Source organism: Anolis sagrei, chromosome 1 (genome assembly GCF_037176765.1).
Source record: "Anolis sagrei isolate rAnoSag1 chromosome 1, rAnoSag1.mat, whole genome shotgun sequence".
In the NCBI taxonomy this organism is placed as follows: domain Eukaryota; kingdom Metazoa; phylum Chordata; class Lepidosauria; order Squamata; family Dactyloidae; genus Anolis; species Anolis sagrei.
In genome coordinates this window covers 237,221,012-237,248,745 of record NC_090021.1, presented here as the reverse complement: position 1 = coordinate 237,248,745, position 27,734 = coordinate 237,221,012, and the positions used below count along the sequence as shown (strand labels likewise).

The 27,734-nt window shown below is 40.5% G+C and overlaps 1 protein-coding gene across 1 annotated transcript; it reads right to left on the bottom strand.

The window, feature by feature from the left end:
* Positions 1–179: 179 nt before the first annotated feature.
* LOC132763112 (acyl-CoA (8-3)-desaturase-like) lies at positions 180–27,734 on the bottom strand. Its single transcript, XM_067462554.1, has 12 exons — positions 27,381–27,734; positions 18,407–18,517; positions 17,321–17,518; positions 12,631–12,732; positions 9,888–10,016; positions 7,897–7,954; positions 7,543–7,619; positions 5,837–5,934; positions 4,908–5,004; positions 3,285–3,364; positions 2,308–2,433; positions 180–2,172 (listed from the first exon to the last, which is right to left on the bottom strand). The coding sequence occupies exons 1-12, from the start codon at positions 27,600–27,602 to the stop codon at positions 2,124–2,126; spliced, it is 1,347 nt and encodes a 448-aa protein (XP_067318655.1). The 5' UTR covers positions 27,603–27,734; the 3' UTR covers positions 180–2,123.

The window sequence follows — 27,734 nt, the reverse complement described above, 5'->3', positions numbered from 1 at the left end:
TAATTTGCTTTCCTAACTTGATGTATTGTCAAAGGCTTTCACGGCCAGAATCACTGGGTTGCTGTAGGTTTTTCGGGTTATATGGCCATGTTCTAGAAGCATTCTCTCCTGATGTTTCACCTGCACTTATGGCAGGCATCCTCAGACGTTGTGAGGTCACAACCTCTGAGGATGCCTGCCATAAGTGCAGGTAAAACATCAGAAGAGAATGCTTCTAGAACATGGCCATATAACCCGAAAAACCTACAACAACCCAGTTTCCTAACTTGACAAACAAACAATGAGATATGCAATCTGTGAACTATTTATCTATCAGCTATCTACCACTCTCCCTCTCTCTCAGCCCACTTCTCAACTCTTTCAGGTGGCTGACAATAAACATGAATACAATGCAGTAGCAACATGTCACAAAGGCAATAAACAGGAATGTGAACTTGGTAGGATATGTTGCCACCACCATAATTAGCTTCCAAGATCAGATTGGATCTGGTGCCTTCAGAGTACAGGCCATCCCCCAGTTATAGACATTTGACTTACATACAACTCCTAGTTACAAATAGGGGTAAGACAACAGGAATTGAGAGGAAATCTACCCCTATGAAAGGAATTTCACTCCTGAAAGTTATCATAGGGAAAAGTTGTCTCCACTGATGTTTTATCACCAATTCTTCTTTCCACAAGCTAATATTTTCAAAATCCAGGTGAAATATTTTAAACAGGACAGGCATCAAAATAAACCTTATAGGGGTGTTAACCCCTCCTTATTCTATCCAAAACTTTAAAAAATGATTGAAGTTAAAAAAAGGTAAAGGTAGTCCCCTGACATTAAGTCCAGTCATGTCTGACTCTGGGGTGTGGTGCTCATCTCCATTTCTAAGCCGAAGAGCCAGCTTTGTCCTGTTCCAACTTACATACAAATTCAACATGTTTGTAACCCAGTGACTGCCTATATTAGGCTTCAGGTACCTCTTAGTAATTTGAACTGAACAATATCCTGTGACTTTTTTTTTTTTAAAAAAAAGCAGATATCTTTGTTTTGAATTGGAATTTCTTGTAAAACATTTTAAAGTGTTTAAATACATACATTGTTTTGTTTATTTCAACCTATGACTCACCCAAGGTGATTGGCAACATTCATATTCAATAAGATAAAAAGAAAGCATGTACATATGCAATTATTGCTAAGAAATACACATCAAAAAGTAATGCCGATGATGATGATGATGATGATGGTGGTGGTGGTGGTGGTGGTGGTGATGATAGCAGTTAAAATTTAGGTACTGTTCTATTATCCAGGCAGAGGCCACTAGGGGGCATTAGAGAGAGAAAGGTAGTCCATTTTATGGGGCTGGAGGGTGGGTTGAAGGAATAAAACAATTTCCTCTTGTTTTCCTGTTACTCCCCACACCCATGTCACAGACATGGAAACAATCCTAGTTTATGAAATGGGAAGTGGGGAGGGGGATGATTTTCCTCCATCTCTCCCCCCCCCCCCAATAAAATGGACTATCCTTCTCTTTCTAGTGCCCCCTTGTGGCCTCTACATAGAACAGTACCAACATTTAAAAGGACTGAAAGCCATTGTGATGTTGGCTTTACAGCACAAGCACAATGCAATATCCTTCTCTTCCCTTGTAGCCTTTGGAGCTGGCCAAAATTGGAGCAGATTTTGGAGGTACATATTTATACTTTACCACATTTCCACTGGATCTCATATCCCTTCAGAGGGAATCCAGCATTACATTCTACACAAAAGTAGCAGATCAAAATTGCCATAAGTTCCTCAAATTGTTTCTGTGGAGTTGACCTATACAGAAGTCTCCCTACCCCTTTGTGATTTTCCAAGCCAGTTGTGTTGAGCCTAGTGGGATATGGAACATTGTCTCCATTCTTTTAGGCTTTAGGCTGGGGTTAATAATTGTGAGGCTTCAGTTGTTGGACTGCAACTCCCACCATTCCTTTCCACTGGCTATGCTGAGTGGGGCTGCTGGGAGTTGCAGTGAAAAGGGAAAATCCACATGAATCTGAATGCATATTTAAATAAATACAAATGGATTTCATCCATTTTCTGCATTAGGACAACGCCACTCAGCATGCTGATTCTTTCTGAAAGCTTCTTGTTATCAGTGGAAATAAGCATCCTGCCAGCACTCCCCTGATTCCTTCAGAGTCCTGCAGAAGGAAAGGAAAACAGACTCTTTTCAATCTCATATAATGCATGTTCCACAGGGTGTTCTCTCTTTCATCCTTCTTTGGTCTTTCTCTGAGGCTTCTTCCACTAGGACGTAAGAATTAATAAATGCTTACCGCAATATGTCTGCAAAGGCTGTGAGCAAAGGTTTGCACTGGTACTTAACACCATGCTTGGCACAGAGAGACTTCACCAGAGGAGCCACTTTCCAATAGTTATGTCGAGGCATGGTTGGAAAAAGGCTGAAGAAAGAAAAGCAGAGGTGATTTTCAAGTTGACATGACAAAGCTCCTTCATTGATCCAACAGCATTTGATCTCCGTCAAAGGGTTCCCTGCACTCTAACATTCAACCCTGGTTTGTGGACAATTAATTAGATAATTCTTGGATAAACCCACTACTTCCAGTGTCCAGACTACAGTCCAGACACCATTCCCACAGTTTTTCAGACTAAATTAGTTCGTAAAACTGGGGGAATACCCACCCCCCTTCCCCAAAGCCCCCAACCCCCTTTTAAATGTAGAGAAAATTTACCTGGCCTCCAGTACAGTGTTGCAGCAGCTGTCCCGGCATGTAGAAATGACATGCCAGGAGAGCGGGGGGGACGGGGGGGGACCGATTTTCCTCTCCCCCCCCCCCCCCCCGCTGTCCTGGCATGTCATTTCTACACACTGGGAGAGCTGCTGCAAGACTGTACTGGAGACCGGGTAAGTTTTCTTTACTTTTAAAGGGGGTTTGGGGGCTTTGGGGGAGGCAGGGTAGGGCTTCCAGATGTTCTCGTGGGCCAGTCCCACAAGAGCATCTGGGCACCCACCCCAGACAGCATGCACTTACTTTCTGGGGTGGGTGTGGACAGGCCCCCTGAAACATCTGTGTTTTAAAAACACAGATGATCCTGGGATAACTGCCTTTCTGGAAGTGCCCCAAGTTCAAAGCAGATATTGTGGGATTTTGTCTATTCTATTATGGGTTATACGACTGTATGGAAGTGCCCTAAGAAGGCCTTTCCTTGATGCATTCATTTATGCTGAATAATATATTCTATCTCAACTTCTTATCCAACTTCTTTCTCTCACTGCATATATCATACTCACTGATGCTCAATCTGGAAATTCAAGTGCCCACTCAACCAGTCATTGAACCAGGATTGATCCACATTACACGTTGCTGCAAGCTAAGGAAGGAGAAGAAATCACAGTCATTTTCTCATTGCCAGCAGATACTAGACTTCTTCATTAGTGTTCTTGACCTGGAAAGCACTCTTTCCTCTTTGATTGAATTGGCAGTATTATGGTAATCATGTCCTAAGCTTATGACTTGAGAAGGGGAGGGCATTTTGAGATGTTGCACCCCACTTGTAGTCTGAAACTCTCTAGGAATGCTTGTCAGGTCCCTTCACTGTATGGATGCAACCACATTATCTTCAGGACGAATATCTATGGTTTCATTTATCCATGTCCAAGAAACTACGTCCTCTCTTGTCATTTTCTAGTTCCTCCCTGGCTGCTCTATGGTATTTCAGGGCCATAAATCTTTCATTTCAATAGGCTTCACAGCTATCTGCATTTATGCTTATCTATGTGAAGTCCACAAATGTATCTTTCAAAGATAAGGGGCCACTCTCTATTTTCTGGGATTTTAAGGTTATACACCTGTGTTTCATAGATGCTATAATTGTTTTTCAGAATTCACCTTGTAGCATACTAACTTAAGTCAGCTCATGGGTGCCTATTCAGAAATGAGCTCTACTGATTTTAGTGGAACTTACTCCCCAAGAGAATAGGGTTGCGAGATGAGCCTTAACACAGGATGTTATTCTTGCAGTGCTCTCAGTAGAGTTAGACCTCCCTCCCCCATATTTGCAAGAGACACACCCCTGAAATTACCATAGACACTGTGGACAGTAGCAAAACCTACTGAAATTAACAACTTTGCAGTGGTTCTCAACCTGTGGGTCCCCAGGTGTTTTGGCCTACAACTCCCAGAAATCCCAGCTAGTTTACCAACGGCTAGAATTTCTGGGAGTTGAAGGCCAAAACACCTGGGGACCCACAGGTTGAGAACCACTGCATTAGACATTACATTGGGCTTTACTGAAGGACTTATATTACAACAATTTGGCAATTGCATACTGCAAGTTACTTGTTTGGTTGCATGCTGCAAATTGCTTCTGGCATGAGAGAATCAGCTGTCTACAAAGACGTTGCTCAGGGGATGTCTGGATGTGTTGTGATCCTACAGGGAGGCTTCTCTCATGTCCCCCTGGGCACACAGAAGAATGGATGACTTGGAAGGCATTGAGTAGATGGTGCTCTGGCACCACAAAATGCAGAGCCAACCTTAAGAAATGGGACCACAAATTGCAGTCTATGACATGTGAGTGTGAAGAAGAGCAAACCACAGACCACCTATTACAATGAAACCTGAGCCCTGCCACATGTACAATGGAGCACCTTCTTATGGCAACACCAGAGGCACCCCAAGTGACCAGCTACTGGTCAAAGGACATTTAGTATAATGCCAAGTTTTTACTTTGTGTTTTTAAATACAGTACAACTGTACCTTCAATTCACTTCTGACATGATAAATAAAATAAATAAGAAATTGCAATATAACTCAGCTCTTTATTATGAAACTATGTGCCCTAAAATATTTATGAATAAATATATTTGAATTAAAAAATGATTCCCCTTATGCAGTATCAGACTTTTTCTTACCTGGGCAGAGACCCAGTCTAAATTCTGGTCATAGTCAATGTTCATTGGGATGTGATTCATCTGGGAGATCCAGAGAAACCAGTTGCTTTCTAAAAACCTAAGGAATCAAATAACAAAACATCACTATCCAGCCAGAGATGGACCATTTTAAAGGAGCTAATTCGTTCAAAGCTTAAACAAAAAAGGTTTTTCTCCAACTTTTCAACTGCCTTCTGAAGTCTTATAAAGGGTTAACCCATTACAAATGCTTCCCTGCTAAATGTTTACTTTCTCCAGACATTCTAGCAGCCATTTCCCTTATTCTTCTTATCTTTTGCAACCTTGTTTCTTTTTTCCCATACTTATTTATGGGGTTAAGGATTGAAATGTCCCATAGGCCTTCATTAGATCGACCACCTTTTTACAGGGGGAAGTTCTCAGTGTTGATACCTTTAGGAAGGAGAATTTATTGAGCCTTTTGGGGTCGCTAAGAGCAGAGGTTTTGTCAAACTTGGGCTTTGGTTGGTGAAGCTGGTCCAATTTATAGCTGGAGTGATTGCCCTGAACACAGCAGCACCAACATGTTGGCATATTAATAAGAAGCTAGAATTGTAGAAAATTGTGGCTTGACATCCAAAAGCATCAATTGTTAGTCTATTTATTTTATGTGGGCAAGACTTTCGATACATCTAAGTCCCAACTCTTCTTTATGATTGGAAGTCTGTGGGTGATATCCAATTGAAGCCCAATCAGTCAGAGTGCATGGTCTGGCTTGTGAATCATGGATCTGGCTGTTTCTACAGGCCATCATGAGCTTTTTTCTGGTTGGTGTGATCATTCCTGACTTAATGAAGCCACCATGTACACAGAGAGCTACCCATCCTGACTTTATACTCCTAAAACTTTGAGCATTGGCAGTCCAGAACAAAGTTTTGCACAGTGATTGTTACCTGGCCAGCCAGTAGAATGCCATGAAACTCTTGAATCCCATCAAAGGAATGTACATGAGGCAGACACGAATATTGTACAACACAACAAGAAGGAGCTCCTGCCAACAAACAAAAACAATGTTCAAGCAATAAAAAAGGATGGAAGATTAGTGCTGTAGCAGTCATGGTGACCACCAAGTCCATGGTTTTATATACATGCGCCAGAAGTCTGAATGGGAGTCATATCTTTCTTAGTGGATTTAAATATATGGGAATTAGAATTGGTCAGTTTCATCATGTCTTTATCCCTAGAGATCTGCTGTTATGTTACAACAGCACAACAGAGCCAGCAGGATGATTAATGTGGTTTGTGTACCACTATGCATTGGGCACTCCTGCTGGTGCTTCAATATACATCTTCATAAATCACTCGCCACTAGATGGTAGTAAAGTGATGCGAACTAAACAACACTATAAGGGGAGCTAGGAATAAGGGAAGATACCCCCTTCACTAGAATTTATCCACATTCACAAACTTTGAATGTGAGATGAAGTCTGGATTTACACTGCCATATAATCCAGATTATCAAATCAGATAATCCAGATTATATGTTTTGAACTGGATTATATGAGTTTCCCATTAGACACAGCATCTTATCTATCTATCTATCTATCTATCTATCTATCTATCTCGCCCACAGGTTTTACAATTTTTACTCTTTGCATTTAGCCCAGCTTGCCCTTGTTTAATTATTTTATCATTTTATACTTTGTTTCTATTATGTTATTTTTTATTATTATTTATTGTTAGCATTACTATGTTTTGTTAAGCATTTTATTTGATGTTATCGTCTACTTTGTAGACGATATCGTCTACTTTGTACTTTGCTTTATTTTAATTATTTGGGCTTGGCCTCATGTTAGCCGCCTCACGTTCCTTTGGGAAAATGATGGTGCGGTATAAATAAATTATTATTATTATTATTATTATTATTATTATTATTATTATTATTACATTGCCATAAAGTCTAGTTCAAAGCAGATAATCTGGATTTTCTATGTCAGGGTAGATGGGACAGAAGTGAAACTGACAGCTTTGTCAGTCCTCACATAAGAATTGTGCTTGAGCTCATTTTCCCAGCAGAATTCATGAAAATGTAAGTCATTTGACTGTGAGGGAATGCAAATGAATCGGCTAAAATCTAAAGGGTATTAAAGAAAGCAACAATCATATAACTAGGGGGCTGTATATAGAATAGAATAGAATAGCAAAAGGAATATCAAAAACTATAACAAGAAATCCACACATCAGAATTCACATATGATTGCTTTCAAATTAATTGTATCTGTTGTTCAAATTTGTCCTATGTTGCAATGATGGCAAAGTGGTAAAGAAAACTATTCGTAGTAACTATTCACAACTTAGGAAAAAATGTAAACAACAAACAGAAATCAGTTGTTTCTCCAAAATGCCAAACTTACATGGAGATCAAAGCTGATTTCAAATTAAACCGAAACTGATTTATTTATTGATTTATACCCTGTCTCTTCCCCCCACTCCCCCCATATTTTATAGTTTCTCCATTTTGTGCAGATGAGATGGAAATGGCAGAATAAGAAATATTTCAGTGGCTGCCTATGAGCAGTGACCACACAGTCAAGCACTATTTCATTTTGTACAGCAACCCCACAAAAGCAGTGCAATGACATGCTTGCAGGTTACTTACCAACCATTTTTTCCTCTGAATCGCAAAGCGGAATATAATCACTTGGACAAAAATAACGAATGTAATTGGGGCTAAGACTATGATAAAAAAGAGAATACAAGAAACCAAAAGTTAGCCATTTCTTTCACTGCGGACTACCTTATCTTCAATCAAGTCGAAATGAAAGGTTGCTCCTTTCTTTCTCAAGTCATCCTGGCAAATGAATGCCTGCCATAGATCCCATGCTTTTATCAAAGTGTTACTACTATCAACCCCTTACACAATTGTCCTGCTCCACCAATAAGCATGACCTTGTGGATGGTGGCAAGCAGCAGCTAAATTTAGATTCTTACACAAAATGGCAGAGATACTCACGAATGAAGTATTTGTGCTGGTGCTGATAAGGCATATATTTCTTCTTTTTTTTCCCAAGCTGCAAAGGGAAAACAGAAATTCAAGAATTTCTGGGTACAATTTATAATGTTTATAGTTAGCAGTTCAGGTCAAAACCTCAAAACCTCAAAATTGTGGACAATGATGAAGAAAAAGAGATAAGAGGGGGAAATCCAAGGAGCCTCACCCAAAAGCTACAGTATTAATTGGTCAGGATTGAAGTGATAGCAAATGGAACTGTGGAGCTGTGTCCATCAGCTTATTTTCTCTTACAGTTGCCTAGATAGCTCATTAAGTGTAGGGATGCTGGAGAATGTATACCCTAAATGTAATTCATTGCGGAGATATTTTGAGAGACAGTATGTTCAAAACCGAACATCAATATAGGCAGTTTGGTGGGTTTTTGTTTTTTTTTAAATCACAGATGAATGCAGAAATGGGACACAGCAAACTTATGAATGGACAGATAAAGAACTGACAGCCAAAAATAGTCAGATCCATTCACCCTAATTAGAGGAGTAGATTCTTCTCACCTACTGTATTTCCTTTACTATGACTTGAGATAATCTAGGACAGTGTTTCTCAACCTTCCCAATGCCATGACCTCTTAATACAGTTCCTCATGTTGTCATAACTCCCAACCATAAAATTATTTTCATTGCTACTTCATAACTGTAATTTTGCTACTGTTATGAAACATTGTAAATATCTGATATACAGGATGTATTTTGATTCATTGGACCAAATTTGGCACAAATACTCAATATGCCCAAATTTGAATACTGGGAGGGTCAGGGAGAGGGGTTGATTTTGTCATTTTGGAGTTGTAGTTGCTGGGATTTATAATCAAACAGCATTCTGAGCTCCACCAATGATGGAATTGAACCAAACCTGGCACACAGAACTCCCATGACCAACAGAAAATACTCAAAGGGTTTGGCAGGCATTGATCTGTCCAAAATGCTGCAGCCAGGTTACTCACAAAAATGCCCATGAAATGCCATATAACACCAGTGCTGCGGCATCTACACTGGCTCCCAATTGAGTATCATGGTTTGTATAATATGCTGGTCCCTTTAAAACGTTATATGGTCAGGGTCCATTGTATCTTAAAGACCGTCTCTCCTTCTACCATCATCGGAGGTCGCCACAACCATCCCAACGTGATTTGCTCTATATACTGGGTCCTAGGGAAGTGCACTTGGAAAGCACCAGACGCAGGGCCTTCTCTATTTCTGTCCCTGACTTATGGAATTCCTTGCCTCCCTATTTGAGAGCCATGCGTGACTTAGGGCATTTTACCCTAGCACTTAAGACCTGGCTTTTTACTAGAGCATTTGACCCATGTTAATTTTAATATTTGTATGTATGTGTTTTATCCTGTATAATTTCTGCTATGTAAATTGCCTGGAGCATCTCGGATGGAGGGCGATTAATAAGTAATTAAAGATGGTGATGGTGATGGTGATGATGATCTTGAGTTTTGAAGTTGTAGTTCACCTACCTCCAGAGAGCACTGTGAACTCAAACAATGATGGGTCAGGACTAAACTTGGCACAAATACTCAATATACTCAAATGTGAACACTGGTGGAGTTTGGGAAAAATAGACCTTGACATTTGGAAGTTGTAGTTGCTAGGATTTATAGTTAACCTACAATCAAAGAGCACTCTAAACCCAGACCACAATGGATCTGCACCAAACTTGGCACACTACCTACATGGCCAATATTGAACGCTGGTGGGGTTGGGAGGGCTATTTTTTTTAAAAAAAAAAATCTGGGAGTTGTAGTTCACAAACATCAAAAAGGAAGAGAAGGACAGGTGGAGAGATCTTCAGCCTTCTCTGCCAAAGGGGTTCCTAAGACTATCAAAAATATGTGTTTTCTGTTGTTTTTTGGCAATCCCTTTAAAAAAAAACCCTTGCAACCCCCAGGTTGAGAAACAGTGGTCTCGGACTTCCAGTTTACTCACCTCCAGAGAGAGTGTCTTCCCCAGGCTGAACAGGAGCGGGTGCATGTTGAGGTCCGGGTCCTTGCGGAAGCAGTTGGGTTTGGCATGATGCTGGTTATGCATATGCTTCCACCAGCTGGGTGGCCCACCCTGCATATACATGTTTGATAAAAGCACCGATTCTTTGTTTATATTTTGGAAGAGCCATATCATATGTTTACTCTTGACATATAAATCTGAATTGTCACACTTCACTCAGTCATCTGTTTTTGTTCAGTCCCCTTTAAACTACACAGAACTATTTCAAAGCACAAGCACATCTTATGGGATATTGTGATAAGTAGTATGGGGAGTCACCAGAGCACTCTAGATGAGAATTCTAAATAATAATAATAATAATAATAATAATAAATAAACTTTATTTATATCCCACCCCCTCTCCCCAAAGGGACTTGGGGCGGCTCAGTAAATGCATCCCTCTAAACTGCATATCCCAGTATTCCTTAGGATGGAGCCATTACAGTTAAAGAGGCATTGGTACTATCACTGTAAAATGTGAAACAATACTTCAATATATTTATGTATCAGCTTTCCTTCAATGAGCTGAAGGTGGCAAATCTGCCTCAGCGGCATGTAGCTAGTGAAAGGGCTAGGAATTGGAGTTGTTCAATAACTTCTCCTACCCTTGCCTCAGCAATATTAGGATGACATCCTATCCCACTTTATCAGCTGTGAGCAGGAATTAATTCAGGTAATTCAGGTAAATGAAGGAACTTCTCCTTCCTTTGCCTCAGCGTATAGCCAGCAATGTAAGGATGACATCCTATCCTACTTTATCAGCTGTGAGCAGAAATTAATTCATGTAATTCATGTAAATTAAGTTACTTCTCTTTTCTTTGTCTCAGCATATAGCCAGCAATGTTAGCATGACATCTGATCCTACTTTATCAGCTGTGAGCAGGAATAAATTCAGATAAATGAAGTAAGTGTGATGCTTTTAAAAAGTGCTCTAATGTTGCCAAAACCTTTCCACCCTATTCTGATTACCACCAATATGTGGTACCTTAGGAAGTCTGACTTGGCCACGGTAGTCCACGCTCCCGTAACATCCCGTATAGACTACTGCAACGCTCTCTACGTGGGGTTGCCTCTGAAGACTGTCCGGAAGCTTCAACTGGTCCAACGGACAGCAGCCAGATTGCTAAGTGGAGCGGCTCTCAGGGAGCATACAACCCCCCTGTTGCGCCAGCTCCACTGGCTGCCAGTTTGCTACCGGGCACAATTCAAAGTGCTGGTTTTAACCTTTAAAGCCCTAAATGGTTCTGGCTCAACTTACCTGTCTGAACGTATCTCCCCTTATGAACCATCTAGAACCTTTAGATCGTCCAGAGAGGCTTTGCTCTCGGTCCCGCCTTCGTCACAGGTATGCTTGGCGGGGACGAGAGACAGGGCCTTTTCAGCAGTGGCCCCCCGGCTATGGAACGCCCTCCCTAGAGAGATTAGATCTGCTCCTTCCCTCTAAACATTTCGGAAGCAAGTCAAAACGTGGCTGTTTGAGCAAGTGTTCACAAACACAGAGTAACGGATATGGATAAATGATATAGGAAATTGATGATTGACGATGGAATTGGACAATGCTTGAAAATAAGAAGATGCCAATGATGTTGTTTTTATTGCTGTTGTGGTTTATGTAATTGTAATGTTTTTAAATTGTATTGTGATATACTGTTGTGTATACTATTATGTTGTAAACCGCCTTGAGACACCGATAGGCTGAGAAAGGCAGTATGCAAATACAGTAAATAAATAAATAAATAAATAAATAATATGGCAGTATGGACTCAGATAATCCAGTTCAAAGAAGATATTGTGGATTAGCTGCTTTGATACTCTGGGTTTTATGGCTGTTTGGAAGGGCCCTATGTTTCTTTCTTGTCTTTCCTGTATATTTATTTTATTTATTTATTAATGCGCTTGTATACCACTAATATCTCAGCCTAAATCGGAGACTCATTGCGGTTTACAACACTTAAAAAACAACAATATTCAGTTTAAAAGCATAAAACACATATACAATACAAATTATTGGGCCACCAATAACCATCCAATGCATCTCGTAACTGGAGTTGCAATCCAAATTCATCGTCTATGATTACCAGTCCTTTAGTCATCATAATTCGTTGCAACGGATTAACCGAATGCTTGTTTAAACATAGAAAGGTGCAAGCAACCTCCCAACCTTTTTCTGACCAGAACCAGACTTTCAAAGGGATTTTGCTGTGCTTAGATACTAACACAGAACAAAATTGGTAGCATAAGTTTTTGTAGAGTGACAGTTTTATAACTGTTATAACTGAGAGCTTACTACTTGCTCTTCCAGTAGGAAATCATTGGAAGGCATTTTTTACAAAACAGAAGATCATAAAGAGATAATTTGTGTTTTTCAGGCTGCTTCCCACTAGCAGAGCAGAGTATGGAGTACTGTGCACTTAGTCCAAAGGCCTCGTCACACTAAAGAATAAATCCACTTTACATCCAGTTGCTACCTCTTGTAGAGTTCTGGGATTTGTAGCTTAGGGAGGAGCCTTTGACAGCCTCACTAAACTACAAACCCCAGAATTCTGCAGGAGGCAGAAACTAGATTTTAAGTGGATTATTTTCTAGTGTGATGAAGTAGCAAGGCAATGATGCTCATCCTTCTGTAATTGTGATTTGCCTGTTTGGTGTGATAAATTCCTAAATTCCTAACCAATCTTTGCATTACCTTAAGGACGCCTGCCACGACGAGGTGAGCCAGTCTATTCCACTTGGGCTTCTGAAAGACTGAAACATGCCCAAGGTCATGCTGAAGATACCCATACTGGTTCTGGAATATAAAATAGAAACCTCAAGGTGATGTGTTCAATTTCATTTATTTTATTGTATTAAAATATTTAATCCTGCTCTGTTTATTTATTTACTTTGTTTTATACCCTGCCCAATCCCTCGCCAAGGGATTCAGAGTGGCTCTATATCATGAGATCTCTAACAGAGGTTCTCAACCAGTGGGTCCCCAGATGTTTTGGCCTTCAACTCCCAGAAATCCTAATAGCTGGTAAACTGGCTGGGAGTTGTAGGCCAAAACACCTGGGGACCCACAGGTTGAGAACCACTGATTAGAATAAAATGAATTTCAACTATTTAGGATCTCAAACATTAAAAATAATTAAAACATACTAAAACATATTATATAATTGAATACTTTTTAAAGTTCATAACTTTTAAAACTTTGCACATGTAAATTTTAGAGGAACTTTTAAAAGTTCTAAATTCTTTAATTAACCCCCCCCCCCCCCGATGTTTTTTGTTGGCACTGGAATAAAGCCAGTGTCAGTGTCAACAGGTCTCCAAGGGAAGGGCATCCTGAAATAGTACCACAAGCACAGACCAATTGATTCTTCTTTATTTTAATTGCTTAATTCCCTCTGTGCTGGTAAGGAATAGTCATGTGCATTCAGGTAAAAGTTTGTCGCATTTCGTTTCTGGGCTTTTGTTGTGGGGCCCAATCTTTTTTCAGTAAGCCTCCTGAAATTGGGAGGGTAGTTTTCATTTCTTTTGTTTTAGGGCCAAAAATCAGCCCATGGTGCTCAGCTGCCTGGCAGTCACTGGCAGGTGTGTGTGTGAGAATTGCACTTCTTCTCTTCCTCCTCCTCCTCCCCTCCACATTCACTCATGGGAGTCATGGCCAGGCAGCCCCACATCCAGACCTCAGCAAGTATGCTTTATCAGGGTGAAAGGAATCACTGCCCCGCCCTCCTTTCCACTCGGAGAGTGTGGCAGGTGCAGGCACCTGGCTGCAGGCAGACACTGACAGATGTTCACAAGCTTTCCAGCCTGCCTGCATGCCCATGCCACACACCCACACTCCCTGGAAAGAGAATGTGTGTGTGGCAGGGTGCAAGCAGGCCTGGAAAATGCATGTTGGGGTTCAGCCTGAGTTTGAACTTGAACATGATTCTCTGTTTGTTCCTCCTGGTGCTAATGAAAGTATATTTACTGATGCTAGTGGAAATGTACCTTTTGATGCCAATGCTCCTGAAATTAGTGAGGAAGAAACTGCTGTAGGTTTGGAAAATGCCAATGTTCCTGAAATTAGTGAGGAAGGAACTTCTGTAGATTTGGAAAATGAAAGTACCAGTGTTCCTGAGAATGTTTCAGAGGGAGACCTTGAACTTTCTCTCCCTTCTGCACCTGTTAACTGTAATGACAACAGAAGGGGCCAAATTTGGGAAGACAGAAGTAAAACACTCAGTTTGCGTCGATCCTCCCGAAATCAAGAATTAAAAACATTGGCTTCAAAACAGAAGGGCGGTTCTCGGAACCGATTCTTGAGTTTTAATTGCAATACGCCAGGCTGATTGCCTCAGTTCAGGCATCGTTTCAGAATTGATGAAGACCTTGGCAGTTCTCCCGGTTCCCTGGCCATAGTTTAGGAAGATTTCTAGGATATCAAGTATGGTTAGTGGATTGCTAACAGATTCCAGTATTTTCCCAGTGAGGCTTTTGGTTTTGCTTTGTCCATTTAAATTCATGTTTGCTGATTTTGCTGTGGCTTTTGACTTGCATTTTTCCTTTATTTTGTAACCATTTTTCTTCAATAAAAAAGGATTGTTTTTCACAGCCAAGTGTGGTGGATAGTTATCTGAGGGCCTCGTTCCCTGCTCTGGATTGCAGCAATGCACATGCATCTGTCTGTGCCTGCACACCCCATGGCACACATACACTCTCCCTGGAAAAAGTGTGTGTGTGTGTGGTTTAGCGCAGGCAGGCCTTGAGATCACGTGCGTACCTGTCAGCATGTGCCTGCAGATGAGTGCCTTCAGTCACACACCCAACCACACACACAAGAGGATTCCTTCCACCCTGATGCTGAGGTCTGGATGTGGGGCTGCCCAGCCACGACTCTCATGAGTGAATGCAGGACATTGTGGGTATGAGGGAGGGAGGAGAAGAAAGAGAAGAAGTGCGCAATTTCGGCTCCACACAAAAGCAGACTTTTATGTCAAGGTGAGTTTTGTGTGGAGAGCGGGCTTCCCATTCTGTGCTTCTGAATAAATGGAACACATGAAAGAAACAGAAGAAACTGTAAGAATGAATTTCACGGACATGTCTAGTAAGGAGTAGCAGCAGCAACAGTAGTTGCCTCTTCTAAGGCTTGACAACTGGTGGAGAAGGAAGATCCATCACTCCTGATGATTGAGGCAGGAAAATAGCTCATATCTATATGCATACCCATGGCCTCAGTTCATGTCATAACATGAACTGTTAATAAGACTTGTCCCATGAATGTTACACATCAAAATATTGATGTAACTAATGCATGAAATGAAATTGTTTCAGTATTGCAGTATCAGCATTCAGAACATATGAACAAAACTGAACTTTAATTCATATATGATTAAAAGAGATTTGAGGATACAGATACTGAACATAATAAAACAAATTCCTGTGCCATTGGGTTGCAATTCTCAATTTCCCCAGTCCACAGGACATATAATCAAAAGAGATGGGAGTTGTCATTCAATAACATCTAGGGAACCAAAGTAGGTGAAAACTAGAGAACACCAATGACTATGTAAAAAAATGATAGCTAGATGGATTCTCCATTCATGGATTCAACGCCCCTTTGAAGGCTATATGGCCTTCAATGAAAATGGGGTTGACACCCCTGATATAGACCTTAATGGTTATGTAGGACGGTGGATACATAACAGTGTGTAGCTCTAGGTTAACAATGATGGAATACTATTATTATTATACATCTTTGCAAATTTAAATCATCATCTGCATCATAAATATATCTATTTTATTAGTCTTATCAAAAATTGTTATTGCTAAGGAATGGAAACATATTGAGAGAGCAGATCTTAAAGGTGGAGGAAACTGTGGGATGGGGCCCTGAATGAAAAATAATAAAAGTGTAAAGTTCTTAGGCAGGAAGCAGATACCCTTTCCACACAGTTGAATAAAATTCCACATTATCTGCTTTGAACTGGAACATTGGTAGTGTGGACTCAGATAACTCAGTTCAAAGCAGATATTGTGGGATTTTCTGCCTTGATATTTTGGGTTATATGGCTGTGTGGAAGGGCCCTAGGACTGGCATGTTTATTGAGATATTCCAGTCACTGACTACTTTTGCAAATGATACCTCTGATACTCCAAACCACTGGACTTTTTTTGAGAGGACCTCTTCTGAGATTTTTTTTGGTCATATTGTGGTCTATTAGTTTCTTACTAATATGTGCTGATATTAGAAGTAAATTACAGAAATAAAATTAACGTAATTAAAAATAGAGTAGCAGAATGGGAACTACACTGGCATGAATTCTGACCACAGGGCTATGGCAGTGTTTAAGGTCCCATAAAAGAGGAATGTCTGCAGAGATCCCATGTCTGAATACCTCTTGCCGCTTTAATGTCATGATTTGGGTAGAGACAACCATCCATCACACCACTGAAAACTAGAACTTCTGCTTTTACATCAAGTTGTGAAGGGAGTGTTTTGAAACTGATAATGCATTTCTGGGAGTGTTTATCAGTTTTAAACCTAGGTTTTCAAAGCAGAAAATCTAGTTTTCAAGGGTGCCACAGGATATTTTAATTAAAAAAAACTGGTCACAGAACCGAATTTCCCAGCCACAAGGAGCTTCTCACCCCTTCTTTGCATAACAGAGCAATTATAGCAGGCTGAAACAGACAGAAAAGCAACTCACATAGCATGCCAATAACTTACAAGGCATAGCAAGACATCTTCATATTCAGTAACCTAGTATGTCATAAGAGTAGTTCTGCTCTGAAGAGAATGCCAAACACCCCATCCAGCTCCAAATTCCAAGACTACTGCGCAGTGCAAGCAAGCATTACATTATGCATTCGGTTTATTAGCATCAGTGTTATTATCTATAGCAGGCATGGGAAAACAGCCTGGAGGCTGTTAGGAATTGTGTGAGCTGAAGTCCAAAACACCTGGAGAGCTGAAGCTTGCCTATGCCTGATCTATAGCCTGAATCCTAGTGACATTTGCAATTTAGGTGGGCTTACTGGATGAATGGGCTTTGCATATGAGTTGACTCATCACTGAAAAATTAATTTTATGGATCCACAACTATTGGGAAATCCAGTAGAAACCCTAGTGTGTGCATGTGTTTGGCTTAATATTTGATTTGCATTCAATGATCTCATTTGTTTAGTTAAGGAAAGACCCCTAGAACATGGATATAAGCCAGTGCAGACAGTACATACTCAAGGTGAACACACACAAGTCAGTGTCACACATGTCACACATTTGTGTATAAAAAAAAGACTGAAATTTCACTGCTACAAACTGAATGGATAGAGGGAATGTTTTAAAGAACTAGAGGGTGGAAGAGTAGTGTTGGAATACTATTACACCATGTGTAAAGCTCTATTACCTGTGCTATGGTAAATGCTGCAACACCGGCAAGGAAAGTTCTCCAAGAATATCCAAAGTACCAGATGATAAGCCAGGCTGCAATGTCCAGCAAGAAAGCATGGAGAAACATGAAGATGAAGAAAGGATAATTGGTCTTCAGGAGGTCTGTCTTCTTCACTGAATCGTGTAGCTCACGGAAGTCACTGATGAGCATTTCCTATGGAGAAATAACAATTGCTAAGCTGCATCTTCATGGGAGATACAACTCATGTTGCTTCAGAACATTAAAAGATGCAGACCCAGGATCTTGTTTTCCACAATCCTCAGATGTTTATGAGATGTTCACAAGCAAGATGAGAATATAAATAACAGCCTTTTTGCAGCTTGGAGGACATAAAGAAAGAACACCTAGGGCAGTTTATATACTCATGGTTGATGGAATCTACTAGTCTCAAGTGTAACTTGTGACACATTAATCTGAAGCTTCTTGCTGGGGAAAGAAAGGAGTGTGAGTGAATAGTTGTGGCTAGGCTGTGAGTGAACTGAAGATCAAGGCAGAGGGATCATTACATTCAAGGGTTCATCTAGATCATTGCACAAACTTCTGGATGATTCCATAAAGCATTTCCAATGTCTTTTTTTTTTTGACAGCTGGATGCAGAATTATTCCTTCCAGCTCCATTTGAAAAGTGCAATTGTTCTGGGGATGCGCTTTCCTCTAATCTAGAGCAATGTAAGATAGCATTTAGTCCTCCATGGAAACTCATTGCTGAAAGATTTTGACAGAAGCTGTGCCATAACAATGGGGATCCTACAGCCAGACTCTTCAGAACCTCTAGTACATGTTAGTTAATTTAGGACAGGACTAGGTACACTATAGTATCTATTTTGCTTCATTGGTGAAACCTTGTGGTTCCCCAATGGCACAACACAAGTATGTACCGAATAGAATTAAGGAACAAGGTATCTCTAAGCAAATGGCCCAGCTTAATACATTTCCAAAACTAAAATGGCTCAGCCCAGGAATTAATCTTTCACACGAAAATCTGTTCTTCCATTTCCTCTCCCAAATAGTCAATTTAAGGGATGAAATAATTAAACTTACATTTTTGGTGGGCTCACAGCTGGATTGATCAGGTGCCAGTTCTCCAATTAGCAGCGAATTCATGTATTTCTTCACTAGAGTCTCATTCTTGTGGAAAGCTGTAAAAGCATCCTAGGAAACAGACAAAAACATGACATGTGAAACGTAGAAGACCAATGTGCTTAGCTGCCCTTAGGTTGTTAGCCGCCCTGAGTCCCTCTGCGGAGGTTGAGATAGGATGGGATACAAATGTCTGAAATCTATATAAATAAAAATGTGATGTTCGTTTGTGGTATTCACAGAACTCAAAAACCACTGGGGCAATTGGCACCAAATTTTGACACGATACACCTAACAACCCAATGTACATCCTTCACTCAAAAAATTGGTGTTGTCATTTGGGAGTTGTAGCTGTTGGGATTTATAGTTTACCTAAAATCAAAGAGCATTCTGAACCCCACCAACGATGGAATTGAACCAAACTTGGCACACAGTTCTCCCATGACCAACAGAAAATACTGGAAAGATTTGATGTTGGAGTTGGAGTTCACCTACATCCAGAGATCACTGTGGACTCAAACAATGATGGATCTGGACCAAACTCTACACCAGGGGTCCACAAACTTTTTAAACAGAGGGCCAGGTCACAGTCCCTCAAACTGTTGGAGGGCCGGATTATAATTTGAAAAACATGAATGAATTCCTATGCACACTGCACATATCTTATTTGTAGGGAAAAAACACTTAAAAACAATACAATAATTAAAATGAAGAACAGTTTTAACAAATATAAATGTGTGAGTATTTCAATGGGAAGTGTGGGTCTGCTTTTGGCTGATGAGATAGCATTGTTGTTGTTATTGTTTGCTTTCAAGTCATTTCAGACTTAAGCTGACCCTGAGCAAGGGCCGGCTAAATGACCTTGGAGGGCCGTATCCGGCCCCCGGGCCTTAGTTTGAGGACCCCTGCTCTACACGAATACTCAATATGCCCAGATGTGAACACTGGTGGAGTTTGGGGGAAATAGAATCTTGATATTTGGGAGTTGTAGTTGCTGGGATTTATAGTTCACCTACAATCACAGAGCATTCTGAACCACACCAATGATAGAATTGGGCCAAACCTCCCACACAGAACCCCCATGTGGGCCACAGCAACGCGTGGCAGGGGACGGCTAGTAAATAATATAGACTTTGGCAGTGACAGGGGCAAATTTTCTTTAAGCAACCCATGGAACATCCTGGTTGATCCAGAAGCAAGAACACAATTTCTAAGGTATGCCCTCACTCATTTGTGTAGCACAAATGCAATGATGTGTGTCTGTGTGCAATTTTAAAATTGTGGTTTCTTAGACAGTTTGGACTGTTGGTTAAGGAAAAATCACTGATTTTTTTTTTTTTACTTTTCTGGCTTCTTTTCACTCCTTTCCCCCCTTCTTTCCTATATTTTGTGTTCTTCCCTATCGATAAGCTTCCCCTAAATAGCTATAGTCCCAATTTCCCCACAATTACTATCAACTCACCACATGACCACCAAAGGCACGCGTAACCTTTCTGATTCATAGTATCACTGCAACAGTGCAGGTTGGTGGCTCCATCTCCCTAGGGCATTAATCTCTGCTGGGTTTTAGTGTGAACAAATATCAGCAGCCAGGTTACCAACTGGGGCTAATTTTAGGGAGCATACCATGCCCTTATTGAACCAGCTCCACTGGCTGCTGGTAAGTTTCTGGTCCCAATTCAAAGTGCAGGTTATTGCCTATAAAGCCCTACACAGTTTATGTCCAGCCTTTCTTTGTGACCACATCTTCCCCTATTAACTGGTGCGGGGTCTAGGATCTGCCACGGAGACTCTCCTCTTGGTCCCAACTCCGTCTTTAGTGCAGTTGGTGGGGACAAGGGAGATGAACTTCTTGGTGGTGACCCCCTGGCTCTGGAATGCCCTCCCCAGTGAACTTAGACAAGCCCCTACACTAAAACACTTTAGGAAAGAATTAAAAATTTGGTTTTTCTAGTAGGCATTCTATAATATTTGGATACTAACCAGAATTGATTGTCAATCACTTAGGACTTTATATATACATTCTGTGAATTCAGCTGTGCTGCTATATTGGTGCTGCCGGAGGTTTAGCACAGCTGGTAAATCATCAGCAATTATAAGATCTTTCGACCAAAAGGTTGCAAGTTCAAAGCCCTGGGTTGGCATGAGTGGCCAACTGTCAGCCCTAGCTCATTGTTTACCTAAGCAATTCGAAAACAGCTTTATCTGCGATTAGAGAAATTAGGTACCGCTAAAAAAGCAGGGGAGGTGTTTTACGACACCATAAAGAAGGAAGATCAGAGAATGCTGGGTGACCAAAAGGATGGAGGAAGTCCTGACGGCTCTTCGTCATAGAGGATGGAGCAACAGCACTCCCTGGACTCAAGCCCAACCTTCCATGGCACCTCCTGTTCTGTTCTATCTGTGTATTGTCTATACAAAGCGGCATTGAATGTTTGCCGTGTATATGTACTGTGATCCGCTTTGAGCCCCCTTCGGGGTGAGAAGGGCGGAATATAAATAAAGTGTTGTTATCATTATTATTATTATCATCATCTTTTAACTGATTCTATTTTTAATAGAGGTTGTTTTATCCAATTTATACACCTGGTTTATGTAATGTATTATTGTTTTCATGTTGATGTATTTTATTTTATGCATTATGTATTTTATGTATGAAATCTCTGTGTTCTATTTTGTAAGCTGCCCTGAGTCCAGATGGGAGATGGTGGCGGGATATGAATAAAGTTTTATTATTTATTATTATTAACTTTAAAGGAGCTATCCTGGATTTATATGAGCTCAAATGATCAAGGGTCTAGAGAACAAGCCCTATGAGGAGTGGCTTAAAGAGCTGGGTATGTTTAGCCTACAGAAAAGAAGGCTGAGAAGAGACATGATGAGAGCCATGGATAAAGATGTGAAGGGAAGTCATAGGGAGGAAGGAACAAGCTTGCCCTGTAGACTAGGATGTGGAACAATGGCTTCAAATTACAGGAAAGGAGATTCCACCTGAAAATTAGGAAGAACTTCCTAATTGTGAGAGCTGTTCAGCAGTGGAACTCTCTGCATCAGAGTGTGATGGAGGCTCCTTCTTTGGGGGCTTTTAAAAGCCACCAAGGAAGGAAAGAACAAAATAGCAGTGTAACATCTTTGCAAGGTGTTAACAAAAAAGTATGCAATGAGGTTGTGGGTGGTGGAATAGACATTCCGAGGAAGGTAGAAACATTCCTCTGCTTGCCATGCCCTGTGCCAGATTTAGGACAAATGAAGCCCTGTGCTAGTTACGTTATGAGGCCCTGAAGGAGGCAGACCTGGTAGGCCCACACTGCCTACTTTGTGGCATACTCCCTACTTTGACTATCAATCTATTGTTATGTCTGGAATCACTCAAAAACATAATGCCTTCAAATTTAGAATTGCACCACACAAGCAAAATCATCATTAAAAACTTTTTTTTGGCAGGAACATGGACCCCTCCCCCCTAGCCAATGGGGTCCTGTGCTTAAGCACACCTAACCACAATGGTAAATCTATTACTAGTCATGCCTTCCCTTCTGCAGTGCCAAAACAGGTTGCCAGAAACAGTTTAGTCATTATCCTTTGATGCTTATTTGTTAAGGAGGGGAAGCTAGATAATGATAAGTCGCAACTATCATAACCATCACCATCCTCATGTGCATTGGGTGACACCTGCTTTTAGCTTCACCATTACCATTTCTTAATTAATGGCTTCCTTAAAGCTGTCCTTCTCATGCCCAGTGCCGCCAATTGGTGCCATATAAAACAAATGAGATCTGCCCTACATAGATTTTGGAAGGTCCCATGATTTCATCCACTCGATCAGTGGCAGTGTCTTCTTTCTGGGTTTCTGCCCCCCCCCCCCCCAAGCCTATTGACTTGGATTTTCAAAATTATCCACAAATAATTCACATTTTTCTACTAGGCACATTTGTACATGCAAAAACATGCTTCTTCTCTCCTCTCCTTTATCTGCATCTCTTTCCATACCATCCATCTTTTCCCAAGGTTGGTATGTAAACATCTTGATCAATTCAGGAGCAGGGGATCCTTCCCAACCAGCCACAGACTATTGAGTCAGTTTTTCACTGCAAAGGCATGGGTTCTGTTGCTTCAGAATAAAGAAAATCCAGCTCCAGTGTGTTCCATACTGGATTTTGCCATTAGCTGTACCAGTGCATAATGAAGGTACTGTCTGCCTCATAAAAATTCTCAATCATCCTCACCCAATGAAATGTTCCTGCAGTTGCCAAATTTCTAATACTGAATCAACTTAATTTTTAATTGAGATTTGGAATTAGAATTTAAGCATCTAAAGAAAAAGGGCAAGCAAAGTTCCCAGGATAACATATGCATAGTAAAGAGAAGAGTTCTAGGGGAGGTGTGAACAAGTTTCGGTGTCTCATTCTCTGCAATGCTAGAAAGTTAGAATAACTTCAGCACCAACTGCCTTGTAGGCTTGCCAAGCTTCATACATTCCTGTGCTTGTTTGTAGAAGAGGGTTGCTTCCAATGTTTTTGTTTGCACAACTGTTAAAGATACAAGAATCCTGACCTGTACTTCCTCTAGCAAGCCTAGCAGTGTAGCTAGCAGTGTAAAGATTGATTTATAGGGCAGTGTAAAGATTGATGTAATCCAGTTCAAAGCAGATAATCTGGATTTGATATGGCAGTGTAGATGGGGCCTTCATTTACCAGAACAAAATTATTATGGGGGGCAAAGCCTTATTGCTCCTGCATGCAATGTAGCTAGTAACTAGGTACACTGCTAGGGTTGCTAGATGAAATACAGGTCAGGATTCCTGTATCTTTAACAGTTGAGCAAACAAAAACATTGTAAATAACACCATTGTAATTCCCTCTTCTACAAAAAAAAGCACAGGAATGTATGAAGCTTGGCAAACCTATTCCCAGTAGTTTCAAGACTGATGTTGCTCATTTTAATTTTGCAGGATGCTTCACCTCAGTTCTGATAAAATGTGACATAGTTGTTGTATCCCATTTGTTTGAGACAGTTCAATTTAGGTTGGATCTACACCGCCCTATATCCCAGGATAAGATCCCAGATTATCTGCTTTGAACTGGATTATATGAGTTTACACAACCAGATAATCTGGGATCAGATCCTGATATATAGGGCAGCCTTAGTGATGCCTTAAAGGAGAATAGTAACGAGAGAGCATGGTTTAGTGTAGAGGTCCTCAAACTAAGGCCCCTTCTACACTGCCATATAAAATCCAGATTATCTGCTTCAAACTAGATTATATGGTAGTGTAGACTCATTTAATGCGGATTATCTGCTTTGATAATCTAGATTATATGGCAGTGTAGAAGGGGCCTCAGGGCACTTCCAGACAGCACTAAAACACGGGACAAAGAAGTGGGTTTTTAAAATGTGGGACCACAAAAGGAGTCCAAACACAGACCTATCTGTCCTGCTGCATAGTCCCACTGTCCTCACAGCTTTTTTTTTTTTTTTTTTTTTTGAAGTGGATTAAGATGGAGGGCGAACAGGGAACATCCAATCCAATCCAATAGGCCTTTATTGGCATATATAACAAGACAGTATAAAATGCAATATAAATTATAAAAAGGAAACTTCACATTTGCTACATGTTTAGTTTACAGACTTCATTCAGGAACCTTGCTACTGAAAGGCAATGGTTAAAATCTTGACAGTTTAAAAGCATAATTACTTTGTCTGGGTCACTAGACAGACAGGTGGTTTTTCAAGGAATCTATAACGTGTGGTAGTAAGCTAGATCTTGGTTCCTGGTAAAGTGAGCAGTGCAGAAGAATATGCGGGATGGAATCCAGCTGTCCTGAGCCACATGGACAAACCCTCTTATCGCTTGGTAAACCATTGAGTCTTCCTCTATGGAGCGAGATGGCATAATATTAAATCTAGTCAGCATGTAGGCTCTCCTGTATGAGGGGTTAGTGAGCATTGTAATATAAAAGGCTGGGTTTCCCTATATGAATGGGACTGCCATTCATAGGCGCCTATGAACAGGAAACATCCGCTGGAAGCTTTTTTTTTAAAAAAAATCTCTCCAGAGATGTGTATATGTGCGTATGAGGTCCAGCGCATATGAGGTCCAAAAAACTTCCCTTGGATCTCTGTCTTTTTCTAACTGTTAATTCAAGCTCTGTTTAACTTTACAAAGTGTAAAAGACAGAATTTGAGAGAGTTGTATTTGCTTTCCACTTGTACATCCCTGAGCCACCTGTGTCTCTGACTGCTAATCAGTTGATCAGCTGTTTCAGGCTTTTCAGTAATGTACAGGAGGAGTGTAGGAAAGCATGGGTTTTCCACAACTGCTGGGATACACAAGCATGGAAAGCTGTGTGTTTCTCCGGCAGAACCAGGCTTAAAGGGCACCTTTAAAATATATTTTCCAGCCCTTCACCCGATTCCTCCTGATTCCTCCAGCACTTTGGCTAAACATATTTTAGCCACTGTCCCCCTTTTAACCTGCTTCCTGTAAGGTTTTAATGCATATGTAGAAGAGCCCTCAATCTCCACTGCCAGATAATCTGGGATAAGAAAATCATCTGAGATTAGATCCTGGAATATAGGAGAGTGTAAATCCAACTTGAGTTTATCTTGCAGATACATGCAAGTTTTGTCTATCCCAGAATCAGCTCCTCAAACAATCAGAGACTTTTTATACTTGATCCCCAGTTTGTTTGTTTTTCAACTCAATATAAAATCAGAAAGAAGGTGCACAAAATGTTGGTTTCAATTAGTGTGGATGTGCCCTTTAAAAAACAGTATTTTCTTCTTCTTAACAAAATAGCAGAGAATATTAGAGAAGCTCAGGTTGAATCTATACTGCCCTATATTCCAGGATCTGATCCCAAATTATATAGTTTGTACTGGATTATCTGAGTCTATACTGCCATATAACCTGGAAAAAGGAAATAATCTGGGATCAAATTCTGGGATATAAGACAGTGAAAATACAGTCTAAGAAATTTTTCCCTGTCCTCAAAGTGATGCTTTCTCGGGTAAGGTGAGAAGGAACATACAATATAAAACACACACAAAGTATGTAAGTAGGGAAAAAATGTTGTCCTTTCATCTGCAAGTAGACTAATTCTACTCTGTGCCTTTGGAGTTTTCTTCCTAGACAGACAGGAGGTTCCAGACAAAATGCAAAGTTGGAAGTGCCATTTGCAAATGAGTACAAATTGAAATCAGATTCCACCAAATCCATTTTGAATACATATGTTGCTTTTTTTCACATCTGTAAATTTTAATTTGCCAAACTCAATTCAGAGTTCATTTTACACTGTATTTCTTTTAAAGAAAAACAATCAAACCTGAGATGATCCTGAGATGACTGTTTTAACATTAATATCATTTTCTCAACAGCTGAAGTAAAATGAATTTGAAATGTAACATCCCCTCTGCAAATTACTCTTCATCTCTAGAGGCGTGTACACAGAATGGGTGTACTAGTAGCCTTACTTAACACACCACAAATGATAATATTTCATTTCTTGTAAATATATACCCCAGAAATGGAAGAAACTTTAGAACAAAATTACACAGTCGTATCTACTGTTTGAAGAGTATGTATCAGTGCAAATACTCAAAACACTGAAATTTTTAATTTGGTGTTAATTTAAATTCTCTCCCCCCCCCCCCCACGTGGGTAAAATCGATACATTAATGAAGAAGACATGCCCAGACTGAGTTATCTTCTAGACCCCTTCTACACTGCCAGATAATCCAGGCTACCAAAGCAGAAAATCCTCATTATCTGATTTAAACTGGATTATCTTAGTCTACCCTGCCATATAATCCAGTTCAAAGCAGATAATGTTTTGGATATTCCTTCAAGCCCAAGGACATAATCTGACATATGGCCACACTGCTTAAATCCCATAGAAAGCAGTAGGAATTAAAGAGCCTGACCATTTGCACATCTATAGCCAGTTAGCTGCTATTCCCCAATGCTACATTGAGCCCACTCATTTATGCCCAAACACAGCCCAATTTTTTCTCTTAACAGACTTCGGGGCCCTTCCTTCCACACAGCCCTATATTCCAGAATATCAAGGCAGAAAAACCCACATTATCTGAGTGTGGACTCAGATAACTCAGTTCAAATCAGATATTGTGGGATTTTCCGCCTTGATATTCTGGGATATAGGGCTATGTGGAGGGGCCCTTCTTCTCCTGAGATGGGTTTTTCTGTTTGTTCCCATCACTCTAAAACACAGTAACCCTTTCCTGTACATTCCTAGAATACTTTAAACAACAACAACAACAACAATAGTAAAACTTTATTTTTAACCCGCCCTCTCTCCCCAAGGGGACTCAGGGCGGCTTCCAAAGTAAAAATGGCAAACATTCAGTGCCAGTACAAAACATAATAGACAATTTACAAACAATTAAATGTAAATCAATAAAAATATCATATAAGACATATAATATAAAACATACAATAAAAGACAAAATTACACAGATTAAAATACATATCAATATATAGGGCACTGGAATTTAAAATTACTTGTTATCAGTAATGTCTCAAAGTAGAATCGGTGGTAGTCTACTTTCATTACTCCCCGTAAGCTAATTCACACAAATAGGTTTATGTTGTTGTTGGTTTTTTTAAGGAATTCGTGATGGAGCCGTTCTAATTTCTTTAGGGAGAGAGTTCCACAGGGACGTTATATTCATGTGAAGCTTTTTTACACAGTGTCAAACAAGTGGTCCATACTTCTTAAGATAGTATAGGCTATCTCAAGATAGCCTATAGCTTCTGCACTGGCAGTGCTCTTCTGGCCTTTACCAGATCTGCTCCTGAGGGTTACCTGAGGGTTACTGGAGATGAGCCTGGGTCCATGCTCATACAGTACACCTATCCTCTGAGATAGGATTAGGGTCCTTCCAAACAGATCAAACTCCCACCAAAGGATCTCACCGTGGCATCTTGTCCCGCATAGTGACTGATGACACTCATTCCTCCAGGGTGCCGCCGGAAGAACTGACTAACATCATAGACTTTCCTATTGATGACGAGCCATTTGTCTTCCTTGGATTTACCCTTGCCAGAGCGGAGTTCTATCTCCCCCCAGGTGAAAAACTGTCCAACGTCTGAACCGGGTTCTGGCTTTCCCACACTAGCACCCGATTGGGGAGGCATTTTCTCTGCCAAAGGAGCCCTTTGGGTTTGAGTTTTCCACCTCACTATTCTCCTGCTGTTCTGCCCAAGTGCAGATGGAAAACTTTCTCTACTGCTTTTTATGCACCTTTTGCACCATCCCACACAACCTGC